The following is a 13,268-nucleotide window of genomic DNA, read 5'->3' as shown; positions in this document are numbered from 1 at the left end:
ACTTTCCATGGTGACATCTGCTTCCATTCACTGTTAGCTGTAAATGGCCAGGGAAAGGACATCACCTTGCCTTGGGTGGAAGCCACCCGGGCTGTGCTAGAACTGGGTTTTGCCTTCTTCTCTCCCTCCTCTTGGCCAGCCACGGGTACCTCGGTGAGAAGTCAGAGGTTCCATAGACACACAAGGTTAGGGAGAGAAGGCAGAAGGTGGAGAAACGTGTGGAATTTTTCTCTCAGGAAGCAAAAGACTTGCTTGGCTTTAGCGTCGCCCACTCATCTGCCTCAGCAGAAGGGCCCAATTGCCCAGGAACTGGGGGAACGAGGAATTCAGGAGCTGGAGGTGAACAAGGGAGGAACCAAGAGAGAGAGCTCCTGCCCTGTCTGGTCCTCTCGTCCCCTTCACCTCCTCACGGGCCCACCTGCGCCTCCACTGCACCAGTTGGTTAAACATGCGCATACCTGTGGGCTGGGGCTGCTTCGTGGTTATTCCATGAATGACCGTCTCTGAGGCCAGGCATATTATTTCATAATTAATTTCATTCAACCGCCATTGGTTTGACAAACATTAATAAGTGTTTGATAAGTGTCTATGAGCAAGACACCATGACAGGGAAGAGGGGGCGTGGCGGTGGTAGAAACAGGATCTGTGTGTGTCTATGTGTGTGTGTGTGTGTGTTTGTGTGTGTGTCTATGTAAAGACAGAGGGAGGATAGACAGAGACATGAGGCCTAGAGCTATCCCATACCTGGAGGTGTATGTTTGTACCCATTTGTCCCCTATGCTGTGTTTGTTCTTTGGACATCCAAGGACAGAGTGAGGGTGAAGGGCAGGGGTGTGCCACTCATCCGGACCCCTGTGATATCTTCCTGTTCCCACGTGCATGTGGGTGTTCACCTGCGAAAATGAGTTATGTACGTTGCTTGCATGGAGAAAGAGTGTATTTTTTCATTGTTGTAAGACTCCTGTAGGTCTGACTGTCTTTTTGGGGAAAGCAGCTGGGGCAGGGAGGGTCGTGGAGCATTTGCTGCTGGTGGTTCCTGGGCATCTGAGGGCCACAGCTAATCTGTTGAGGCCATTCGGCAGGCAGAGTATCCTTGGGGCTGTGGTCTCTGCAGGCTCCCAATGTCGTTGATAGGAGACACAGAGTTCATTTTTTAACTTCTTCTCAGAGCTGTGTCAGGAGACATGGCAGCTGCCACCCAGGTATCTCGTGACTGGGCATAACAGCCACCCTGCAGATCAGCTCTGAATCTGGCCAGGTTCTTGGCTAATGGGAAAAAGCCAGCAGCCCTTTCTGACCTTGTGTGTTACATGACACTTGTAACCCAGATGGGCGGCCTGGGAGGAGCCCAGGCTTCGCATAGGGAGTGGGTGCTCTTGGCCACAGACTATAGGCTTCTCCTCCTTCCAGGACACTGAGGTTTGGGGGGACAGAGCCCCACATTCAGAAGTTCTCTCCTCCTGGGCTTTTCAAGGGACATGCTTGGCGGAGGGCTGGCCTGAGGTCTCAGGGTTGGCGTGGCTCTGGCCCATTATCTCCTTCTGTCTCTGTCCTTTACAGGGTGTGCCATCCTGAGGCCCAGTTTTCTTCTGTTCTCTTCTGAATCCATCCAAGTACATGTTTTAAATGGACTGTGTGTGTCTGTGTGTGTTGGGTGAGGGTAGGAAGAGGGATGAGAGAGTATTATAGAGAAGGTCAGAGACAGCTGCAAAAGCCTGCGTGTGTGGTATAAGCCACTGCAAAGTAAAGGGACTGCAGCGAGAAGCTAAGGGCCTAGGGGTGGAAATGATACTCTCAAGGTTGGGGCCAGAGCCAGGGCAAGGTTGCTATTTCCTGACTCTTTCCCTTTATCCTTTAAACTGTTCAAATGTAGAGAAACACAGAGGCAGGAAAGGGCAGTGGAGCCAAAGCGCTGGGCCTCAGGGTGGTTCCTCGGCACCGTCTCCAGCCCCCCAGCCCTCACTAAGCGTGCCCTCACGTGCCTGGCGTGTCTGCCCTCCTGCCCACCTCTCACTCCCCGTGTCTCCCCTCTTCTTCCTGGCACAGTGCGGTCCCCCCCGGGTCTGGCCAAGACACCCCTGTCTGCTCTGGGCCTGAAACCCCACAACCCAGCGGACATCCTGTTGCACCCCACAGGAGGTGAGTTGGGAAGAGGGAAGATGGGGAGGGGGGCCAGGTGGAGGAGGACTCCTGTGGTTCTGGACAGAAACCCGGGTCTCAGAATCTGGTCAGCAGCCAGCTTTGTGCCCACACTGAGGTCAGGCCTGGGTTGGGGCTCTCTGTGTAGGGGTTGGGGGGTGACAGATTTCCTTGCAGCCTTCCTGTCTGTTGACTTGTGGAGTCTGCACAACTCCCAGCCTCCTCTAGCTTGGGGCTTTGGAGGCCTGGTCTCAGTTTCCTTGGTGGTGTTGAGATCTCTGCTGGAAGCCACACATTCTAGGTGTTCAGGCCCTCAGGTACACGTACATGGGCGCACATACATGCACACATGGGTACACACACATGTACACACACACACAGAGTCAGAGAAGCATGCCCCTGCTGCTGTGTGCCAGAGCCTCTGCTGGCAGCCCAGCTGGCTCTGCTCTGAGCATCCACGAGGCATCACAGGCATTCACCTGGCATTCAGGTGAATTCACCTGGCATCCACGAGGCATCACTTGGTATTCAGAGTGGTCTCTAGGTCTGCCTCTTCAGGCCCACAGAACCCTACCAGAGAAACCCATGACTAGCAGTGGCCATCATTGCCTGCCATTTCGTCGATCCCCTTGCCCTCAGCCCAGGTCTTCTCCTGACTGTCAAAGGACCTGCCACCTCCGGGCTTCTGACTGTCCCTGGCCTGTGCTCATCCCCCATCCCTACTCCCGATGCTGGCTGCATCTTTGCTGCTGAGGCGAGCAGCCCAAGTTCTGAGGAAGGAAGGAGGATGGCTGCTCGGCCTCCCTGGGGTCAAACAGCCTGTCCTGTTGGCACGGTAGAGGGCAGGGCCCTGGGCCTGTCTGGGAGAAGGTGCTCCTCTGAGCAGACACCACCCCAGGTTCACACCTCCTACCTCCTCCTCCCATTTCCCAGCTCCTCTCCTTCTTATGGTGGAGGGAGACAGGGCTCCCTGGGCCCTTGGTGGCCATGTGGGGCCACTGAACTCAGAAAGCTGCTCCCTGGACTCTGGTTTTAGGGCTGGGTGGGGGCTATTGGGGTCAACTTTACTTTTTTCCTTAGTTACCAGAAGACGGATCCAGCCAGGTAGGTGGGCAGTGGCATGCATTTGTGACCCATGAAGCCACGCAGCTGGGCATAGCCTCCCACTCAGAGTGTCGGCATGGCCAGGGACACTGAGCCACGGGGGATCAGTAGAAGGGGGTTGGGGGCTGCTCTCACCAGCCAGCACACTCCTGCTTGACACTTGGCCCACAGAGCCCTGGGCACAGGGGCTGCGAGGGGCTCAGGCTCCTGAGAGCCGGGGACTCAACTATGCCCCGGAGCCTTGGGGTCCTTTGCAGGGTGGGCCTCGGCCTTCCCCTTGGAGCCCTTCTGTGGACAGCGCAAATCGGCCCTGGCCTCACCCCAGCTTTCCCATCTCCGTTTTCTCCACAGATTCTCTTTCTCAAGAAATAATCCCTGTTAATCTCTTTCTCTCTTTTTCCTTTTTTGTTCTTCCTCATCTTCACCACCTGCCCTTCTTTCCTGCCTCTCCTTCCTCCCACCTCTCTTCTCGTCTTCCCTCAGAGGAAGATGAGGGGAAGGTGGTGGTCAGGCTGTCAGAAGGTAAGTGGCATTTGCTGTGGCTTCCTGCTCTCTGGGTCTGGAAATGGCTTTTCACGCAGGGCTTGAAGAGGCTGGCTGGAGGCAGCTCTCTTTCCTCACTGGGACTCAGGCGACCAGGCACATGGCCTTCCTGTCCCCCAATGCTTGGTGATGAAATACCACCCTGGAGACCTCCTGAGTCCTGATGGGGGAGTTTGTAGCTGCCAGGCGCTGGCTCAGGCACAGCCAGTGTCTGGGGGCTCCTGCAGTGCCACCTTATTGACCAAAACGCTCCTCTTGCACCTTCCTCTCCCAGCGCCATTTGCACCAGCCTGCCTGGTGTGCAGCAGCTCACAGAGGTAGACAGGGAGGGACTCAGATCCCCTTTCCCGGGGCGTACTCCACAGGCATTTCTCAGACAAGAGATTCTCCACGTTGGCACCACTGACGTTTTGGCCTGAATGACGCCTTTTTTTTTGAGATGGAGTTTTGCTCTTGTTGTCCAGGCTGGAGTGCAGTGGCACGATCTCGGCTCACTGCAACCTCTGCCTCCCAGGTTCAAGCAATTCTCCTGCCTCAGCCCCCCGAGTAGCTGGGATTACAGGCGTGCACTACCACGCCCAGCAATTTTTTTTTTTTTTTGTATTTTTAGTAGAGATGGGGTTTCACCATGTTGGCCAGGCTGGTCTTGAGCTCCTGACCTTAGGCGATCCACCCACCTTGGCCTCCCAAAGTGCTGGGATTACAGGTGTAAGCCACTGTGCCTGGCCCTGAATGACTCTTTGTTGTGGGTGCTGCCCTGTGCACTGTAGGAGGATTAGCAGTGTCCCTGGATTCTACCTGCTAGATGCCAGTAGCTCTCACTCAGTCATGACAATCGAAAATGTCTCCAACATTGCCAGTGTCTCCTGGGGGGATAATTCTCCTGGCACAGAGCCCCCATCTTAGAGCCACGATTTGCCCTCTGGAAGCCCTGCCTGGTTTCCTATCAACACAGAAAGTACCAAGTCTGTCTTTCGGGGATCTCAGACAACTTTGCGGGTTTCAGGAAATCTATGGACTCACCGTGTATACAATAATGCATTGGGATTCCCATGCACGTAATTCTGAAAAGCAGTTTCAAGGAGTTGGCATGTCTATGGGTCCCAGAGGAACCCCTGATTTAGATGAGCCCTGCACTGGGCACCAGGGAAGCAGAGAGGGGGCATAATCAGGTGGGAGGCCTTGGACACACTAGGAGCAGAACTCGAGTGAGGACTCAAACCAGCAGGTGAAACAAAGTGGGTGCCAGCCTGGGCGGGAGGCCAGGGTGTGGTTCTGGGCACTGGCATCCCCCCCTCAGGAAGATGGGGCAAGGTGGGTGCTGTGATCACTTCCAGTTCTGATGGGTTAGGTGTTCTGACTTCCCACCTGGGCCCTGGGCCGATTGGCTGGTTTTCTCAGGCCTATTTCCCATTTTCCTTTGACCACACCACCTTGATTTTCCACCCCCTAAGCGGGGATGGCCTGTGCTCCTCTAAATCTGCTGTCACCCAGGTAGGATGATTGGAGTTTCCCAGAAGACTTTGCCCTCTCCTGACCCGCTGGGGTTTGGGCAACAACATCAGGCTGCTCAGGGGCTGCAGAACAGGGCAGCTTCCAGAGACAGAACAGGTGGGCCACAGCATGCTTCCCTCTGCTGGGAACGGCCCCTCCTTGCTCCCCTGCAGCCTCATGCTTGGGGAAAGGGCTTTCTCCCAAGCTGGAGGCTGACTGCTGGTCCTGGCAAGGCGGGAGCTGGGAGAGAGAGTCTAGAATTAGCTGGAGCTCAGAGCCAACATTTCTGTGCTTCAGATGCCGGACCACGCAATAGGCTCTCAGCTCTCCTCACAGCTGGTTGACTTTAACAGACCTGTGGTATCTCAAACACTCTCCAGTGGGAAGGGCCATGGGGTGGATTATCCAGCAAGCTGGCAGAGCCTGGTGATTGCGTCTCTCACTTTGGGGTGACTTCAGGGGCGTGGGCCTCGACAGGACTGAACTATCTGCCAATTGCACCTGCTGAGTTACTCTCATCTTACAGGGCCCCAAGTGCTCTGGCCAGAGCCACAGAGTTTGGAGGGGAAGGTTCTTAGGGGTTAACTCAGCCACACCCATCGTTGTCACAGATAAGCAGCTGACATCAGCACTGTGGGTGGTGTTGGGGGATCTGCCCAAGGTCACAGTTAGGAGGCAATGGAGCCAGACTGGAGTTATTGGTCTCCTGTCTCTTCCTCAAGTGGCCATTTCAAAGTCCTTCTCCTGCCTGCAGGCACCATGCCCTGGGATTCCAGCGTGGGAGTTGGAATTGCTGCCCGTGGCCTGGGGAGTGGAGCGGGGAAGGGGCAGGGAGCAAAGCTGTGGGCAGCCAGTTCCTTATTTCCTGACTCATGTGCCACTGCCTGGGTCAGACTAAAGCTCATTCTTTGCTGACCCTCTGAGGCTCTGCTTGATTTCCTTGCTGATACTTTGATGGGAAATTCAGAAAAAAATGCCAGTGAGGCAAAAATGGCCAGAGGCAGGATTATTCGGCTTGGGGAAAAGAATAATTTGAGGGATGTCTGCTATGTCCCGGGCGCTGTGCGAAACACTTTACATTCATTCATTCTTTCATGCATTGATTCATTTATTCATAATACTTTGTGCGCTGACTGTTTGCCAGGCTTTGGGAATATAAGGATGTGTTAAGGCAGCTGGTGAGGAGAGTGATGCCAACAGACATTTCAATATTAGGCAAAAGTGCTGAGCTGAGGTAGGAATAGGATGTCATGGGGGCTGGGAGGAGGGGGCATGTGGCTCAATCTAAAATGTTTGGAATTCTAACTTTTGAGCTTCTAGATCTGGGACCTGGGGGTTTCCATATTCCCTTCTTTCTTTCCCACCCACATGTCTTGATTTTAGTTAGGGTGGGTGTGCCCCTTCTCTCCAAGCAAAGAGCCTCTTTGGGGAGACAGAAAATGCACTTCAGGGTGTGGACAAGGAGCTGACAGTGCCAGACCGGAGGAGCCCAAGTCACCCTGTGCTGCAGCTGCTCTTCACCGCCAGCAGCCACTTGGCAGGGTTTGGGCTCCTGGAATGTTCTACATGAGGCACCCTCCCTGTCCCCACCTCTCCCGCCCTGCCCAACTCCCTGTAGCCTCTGATGCAGCTGCTCCAGGATTGGAGGGAAGGAGGAAAACAGCAGGAGAGGTGGTGCGAGTGAGGAGTGGAGGAAGGCAGGGATGGGCGGCTAGGAGCAGCAGGGGCAGCAGCAGGGCTGGTTCTGAACACTGGGCCTGGAATTGGCAGGAAAGAATTAGGAAGAACTTTCTTTCCTGCCTCTTCTCACCTGATCCTAGCTGGGCAGGTGGGTATCCTCATTCCCACTTTGCAGATGAGGAAACGGAGTCCCAGAAAGTCTCTAGTAAGTGCACGGGTGGTGGGTGAGGGGAGAACTTGCAAGTAGAAGTATATTGTCCTGGGGTGGGAGAGAGAGAAAGAGCCAGGGAATAAACAGAAAAAGGAAGCATTTTCACTATGGAAATCTGCATCTGAAAACTTGGGAAAACTAATGTTTAGCCCTGAAGATGGGTTTTAAACAGTTCTGGAGATGAACTCGGGAAATCAAATAACTTCTCAAAGGTCCTTCCTGCTCTGGGTTCATGAGGTGTAGAGATTGTATGGAAGGGCTTCGTTCATCTCCACCCCATGATCTGGGACTGGAAGGGCAGGTAGGGGTGGCAGTGGGAGGGCAGACCAGCTGACCAAGGAAGAGGATGCACTGGGAAGGAGAAACGAGGTGGGGGCCCGATGAGGGCAGGGCCAGGTGGGGCTGGGTCTGAGTGGCCTTGGCTAGGTTGGCCACCCAATGCACAAGGGCTGTTTCCAACATTGTGGTCAGAATGGATGCTGCTGCTTCTCCCTGGGCGAGCCATCCTGTTCCCCAAGTTCAGACTCCCAGTGTCTTGAGAACTCCTCTGGTGTTCTGCAGTTTAGGAGCTGAAGGGGCCAATGGGACTGTTGCCTTAAGAACTTGGCCATCCTATCGAGCCATCTCAGGGTTTCTAATACACTGTCCCATGGGCCCTCCATGCAATCTTACCCTCAGACTCCCAGGCTGCAGCTCAGGTGCCTGTGTTTAGGCCAGAAGCAGTTAGTAGACCCAGCCTTGTCTAATGGCAAGTAAGCACCCGCAAGCCACAGGCTTGGCTGTGTCCTGACTACAGGACGGGGTGGTGCGGCCCACTTTATCTCAGTTTTACTGTTGCTAGAAGGGGTACCTGTACTTCTTTAAAGGGGTGGGGGGTAGGACAATGTGAATTGCTTACCTAATGTGTGGGTCAGGGGCCTGGTGGGAAACTGATGGTTCATTCCAATGGAGCAACCTAGGACAGTTGATGGACTCTTAAAAGGTCTGGGCAGAGCGGTGAGGGATGGTAAAGCACCCCGAGTGCTCCCTATCAGGAGCAGGGAGCCATCCTCCCAGGCCTTAAGGAACCAGGAGGGAGCTGGAGGGCAGGGCTGCTGACTGGAGTGTGGCTAGAGGGAGGTGGGTAGGGGATGTAGCCACTGGCACCTTGCCCTTCTCTCTCCCTCCCTCTCATACCCTGCCAGTCCCTCCATACTAGCCAAAGGCCAAAGCTATCCTGAGCCAGAGACTAAGGGGGTCTGGATGACATAGTAAATAAAAGTCTGCCTTCAGGGATGCAGATCAGGGTAGAGAGTAGATCAGGAGCGATGTCAGTGAATTGGAGAAGAGCACAGACCTTCACAGTGTCATTCACATAGGTTTCAACTTGAACTTCAGGGAATGAGAAAAATGGATGTGTGCCTCTGAGGTCTTACTATGTGTCTCTGGATGGGGCTGGAGGGTAAGGATCATGCTTCTGTGACTTTGTGGAGCACATGCAGATTGAGGGCCTGCTGTGTGCCAGGTGCTGTGTGAGGGCTCGGCACACAGATCAGCTAGGCAGGCTCTGGGAGCCCACGGGCAGCCAAAGAGTGGCTTTCTCTCCCTGGCTGGGAGAGAGGTGGTGCCGAGAGCCGTGGGGACCTGGGTGTAGCCATGATGAGTGCCTGGAAGGGTCTGGGAAGAGTTTTCAGAGAGTGACCTAGGGTGGCAAGAGACGGGAGGGGAGAGTGGACTCTGATCTTGGGTGTCATTTGCATGGCTGTGGGTGAGACTCCCTCTGATGTTCTCTTCTCCCAAGCTGGGTTACCAGTTGCCCAATACTAAAGACACTCACTGAAACTATTGGCTTCCCGACTTGCAGAGGGTTGTATGTGCAGTGGGTAAGGGCAGGTTGGGGCCAGACTGCCTGGGTTCCTTGGCTGACTGTGCCCCTTGCCAGCTGTGACCTGGGCAAGGTACTTACATCCCCCGAATCCTACTTTTCCTGTATAATTGTTTGCTCTTTTTATCACTAGGAATAGCCCTATGGAGTTGGCTTTTCTCTGCCTGATGGGCTGAAGTGCTGGATAGAGCCAGCTCTGGGTGTCCTGTGAGCCTATGGGCCCTGTCTAGGTCACCCAGAGCCAGCTTGTGAGTCTGGAGACTTTGGTGATAGTGTTCACTGCCACTAATTATCCATGTGTCCTGGGCGCACGGCTCCACCTCTCTGGGCTGAGGAGATAGGTTAGATCAGGGGTCAGCACACTGTGGCAGCTGGTCAGATCCTGTCCACTGACTATTTTGGTAAAGAAAGTTTGATTGCAACCCAGCCATGCCCATTCACTGTCCTGTTGTCTATGTAAGCTGTCACACCACAACAGCAGAGTTGTGTAGTTGCAACAGTGACAGCCTTACCCACCAGCCTAAGATATTTACTATTAAGTCTTTACAAAGAAGTGTACTGGGCCTGGTCAGGGGATATCTGCATTGTCTTCTAGTTCTAGCAGAGCCTCGTGCTTGGGTGGCACAGAATCCATGCCTTTGGTATGAATTTGGCCTGGGCCTTCTGCGAGGGGGTGGGTGGCCTGGGCTGGTTGAGGGAGGCTTTCGAGGAGGCCTTGCTGGCACTGCCTACATGGATTCCAGCTTTGGGTGCCGAGGTGCCTGGTTCTACATCACCTTGTGCCTGCTACCTAGAATAGACCTCCCGTGCCTGCCTCTTTGCAGACAAACTGCCCCAGCCTTGTCCACTGTCTTGCTGTTGGGTGGAGGGGGTTCTGTATGGGGACAAAAGACAGACGGGCAGGCTGTGGCTGGAGCTGTGTGCAGACTCCATTGCAGCCTCTGGGTCCTGCTCTGTAAAGGGTCCTGTGCTGAGGGACCATCCTCTTCCGGTGTCCAGAGAGGCCTCTGGCCTGGGTGTAGGATGTCAGACCTGAGGGCCACCCCGGAAGCCACTCCACGGAGGCCATGCCCCTATGCAGCAAAGGCTGGAAGCACCCTGCTAGCACCCTGGTGACTAGGCTCCTTCCAAATTAAGGTTTTCTTTGGACTAAGGGGAGGAAGGTTGCATTTCAGCTAGCTGGACCCCAGGCCTGTCACCCATGAGAGACCTGGAGGAGGGACCTGGAGGACCTGACTATTTTGGTAAAGAAAGTTTGATGGCAACCCAGCCATGCCCATACACTGTCCTATTGTCTATGTAAGCTCTCACACCACAACAGCAGAGTTGTATAGTTGCAACAGTGACTGCCTGACCCAACAGCCTAAGATATTTACTATTAAGTCTTTACAAAAAAGTGTACTGGCCCTGGTTAGGGGATCTCTGCATTGTCTTCTGGAGGAGACCTGGAGGAGGGGGCTCTTCTCCAACTCTGACCATTGCAGTCTTGGCCAGCAGGGGCTGCAGGGACCTGGCCTCCTGAGGGATGCACAGACTCTGGTTCTTCAGTTTCTCAGGCCGATTTCAGTGGATGCCTTAGTTGTGGGCAGTATGGCTCTGTACTCAGGCCAGGTTCCTCCTGGGTAAGACAGGGACAGGGTGCGATTTGGAGGTGGTAGGAATGACATTCCTCCCGGATCATGGCCCGGGGTAAACAAGAGCGTTCTGTTGCTTCTTCCTCTTTCAAGCGGAGTTCGTTTGGGAGCTGGCCTCAGAGGCCGTAGAGGAGTTGGGCAGGTGCTGGTCTGGGAGTTGGGCCATCTGGACACCTAGTCATTTCCCTTGTCGGGCCTCAGCATCCATCCTTATCTGTAAAATGGCCTTTTCTAGCGTGTGTCCCCCACCCCCTCTTAGGCTGTTTTGAACACCAGGTAGTGCCGTGTATAATGAGGTCCTCTGTAAACTGCTCAGTGCTACAGGAATGCCAGAGGTGGGCGATGGAATGTTGAGTTCCGCCTGGGAATGGGGTTCCCTGATGCCAGTCTCTAGAGGAATGCTGAGTGTGTCAGGCAGAGAGGGGTGGGTGTGTCTTGGCATCAAAGGGGCTGGTGAGTCTACAGCAGCCCCACAGGGCAAGACTCACCAGTGCAGGCCTGTTGCTAGGTGGCCAAGGCTGTTTCTGGATTCTGGGCAGGGGGTGGAGCTCACATGAACTCTGACACTGTCCTGGGATACAGGCAAGGCAGGGATGGACCTCTGGGCCCACTGTAGGGCCCCAGACTCTAGTGGCACCAGGAGAACCTGGAAGGGCCTGGGTGCTGAGCAAGATCATTGAAGAAAGAGAGCAGCCAAAGGGGGTGCCAGCTATGGACAGCCTCCTAGTCCTTGGAGGGAAGAGTCTCTGATGGCCATGTTCTGAGGCGGGGCCTGGGATCCATTTCAGGGCCCCCTCCTCTGAGCAAGGCCCTGGTGAAAGGTCACTGCAGGGCAGGGTGGGTCTGGGCAGGCAGGAGCCCTGCCTGTCCTTTGGGGGCTATTCCTGTGTTCCCAGGCAGGAGTCCAGGAGGCTGTGTTCCAGGGGAGGTTGGGTGGGACCTGCACTGCACCCCTGTGGATCTGTGCTCAGTGTCTCTGTCCTCTTGCCCCTTCCAGAGCCCCGGAGCTATGTGGAGTCTGTGGCACGGACAGCGGTGGCTGGACCCCGAGCTCAGGACTCTGAGCCCAAGAGCTTTAGTGCTCCAGCCACCCAGGCCTATGGCCACGAGATACCCCTGAGGAACGGGACCCTGGGTGGCTCCTTTGTCTCCCCCAGCCCCCTCTCCACCAGCAGCCCCATCCTCAGTGCTGACAGGTAAGCCGGGAAGGGGCAGTGGGTGGGGGATGAGAATCTGGGCCTGGGACTGGGACGGGATGGGTGAGGCCTCCTGGATCTGTTGCCTATGGCGTGGACAGGCAGAAAGCATACCCAGATGGCGGTACCTTGCAAACCAGTTCATCAAGGTGCATTGAGGGCACATGTCCTGCACGCTGAATCCTGTGGGGAGCCCAGTGACCTATAATTCCCAGGCCGCATTCAATTCCGCCCATCCAAAACTGTGCTGGAAGGAGTGAAGGGTACCACGGTGAATGTGGCAAAGTCCTTCCCCAAGTTGAAAATCTACCAACAGTAATGACTTATGTAGTGGGCTCATCCTAGGTACCTGGCACTTTGCTAAGTGCTTTATGCAGTTATTTAATCCTCGCAGCAATCCTAGGAGGTGAGCACTATTATTGTTCCCACTTTTCAGAAGAGGAAACTGAGGCATAAAGGTGCCACAGCTAAGCAGTGGCAGAAATCAGATTCAGGTGGAAGCGTGTGGTTCCAGAGCCCGCATCTCTATCCTCTGCCCCAGACCTGCATCATGGCGCCCTCCCTGCACAGGATGAGAGTCAGATGGGCCCAAAGCCCATACATGAGTGAAGAAGGGCTTGGAGCTCAGAACAAGGGGCCATTATTTCTGGCTAGGGATGCAGCGAGGATTTCTGAGGGCTGGAGGCATTTGTGAAGGGTGTAGAGGAAGTAGCAGGATGTTGAAAGATGAAGAAAGAGAGACAGGGCATTCCAGAAGGACAGCCCAGCAGGGACAGAGGACTGGGCTGTGGCCATGTTGGGAGTGTGAGGCTGAGGGCACGTGGCCTGCCATTAGGGGGTGCCTGCGTGGATGGATGGCTGGCATCCATATTTCTGAGTGCATCACACAGAGATGAAAGCCCAGAGGTGGGTGACAGTCCCTGCTGACAGGCTTAGTGGAGGGGTGCAGCAAGGAGCTGCTTGACTGGGGTAGTGGGGGTGAAGGTGGAGGGGACAAAGAGATGGGATGACGGCATAGGAAAGGAGGGTTGCAATCAGCTCAGGCAAGGCATCGAGTGCCAGGCAAAGGAGGAGGACCTAGGAGGTGTCGCCCCCAGGAGGGGAGACTCTGCCCTGACCATCCCTTCTTCACCGTGCCCACTGCCCTCCCTAGCCTGGGATGTCACAGAGCCTGCAAATTCCCCTGCCAGGCCCAGTGGGTCCAGTTTGCTGCACAGTCTACATTGGCTCAATGCTGAGCCTCCCCTGCAAGTGGGGGCATCATGGGAGGACTAGGGGAGCAGACAAGCAGAGGCAACTGTCTTCTGGATTCTAAGCCAAGCATTCCCCTTCCCCAGCCTCTTAACAGGCAGCAGCCTGCGTTGCTCAGGAGGCCTGACTCTGGCCGAGGGTTGCATTTCCTA

At 55.0% G+C, this 13,268-nt stretch overlaps 1 protein-coding gene across 9 annotated transcripts in view; it reads left to right on the top strand.

The window, feature by feature from the left end:
• Nucleotides 1–13,268, top strand: part of TNS1 (tensin 1) — a 211,367-nt gene that overhangs the window by 178,899 nt on the left and 19,200 nt on the right. For 4 of the 9 annotated variants that reach the window (XM_063695195.1, XM_055380500.2, XM_019022210.4 and 1 more), the window contains 4 exons: nucleotides 2,047–2,139; nucleotides 3,220–3,243; nucleotides 3,727–3,765; nucleotides 11,667–11,865. In XM_063695195.1, the coding sequence (XP_063551265.1) occupies nucleotides 2,047–2,139; nucleotides 3,220–3,243; nucleotides 3,727–3,765; nucleotides 11,667–11,865 (355 nt within the window). The remainder of the gene's footprint in view (nucleotides 1–2,046; nucleotides 2,140–3,219; nucleotides 3,244–3,726; nucleotides 3,766–11,666; nucleotides 11,866–13,268) is intronic. The other 5 variants (XM_055380501.2, XM_055380499.2, XM_055380502.2 and 2 more) reach the window with 2 other exon arrangements.

The sequence above is a fragment of the Gorilla gorilla genome, chromosome 11, assembly GCF_029281585.2.
Source record: "Gorilla gorilla gorilla isolate KB3781 chromosome 11, NHGRI_mGorGor1-v2.1_pri, whole genome shotgun sequence".
NCBI classification, from domain to species: domain Eukaryota; kingdom Metazoa; phylum Chordata; class Mammalia; order Primates; family Hominidae; genus Gorilla; species Gorilla gorilla.
This window is presented reverse-complemented; position numbering and strand designations above follow the sequence as displayed.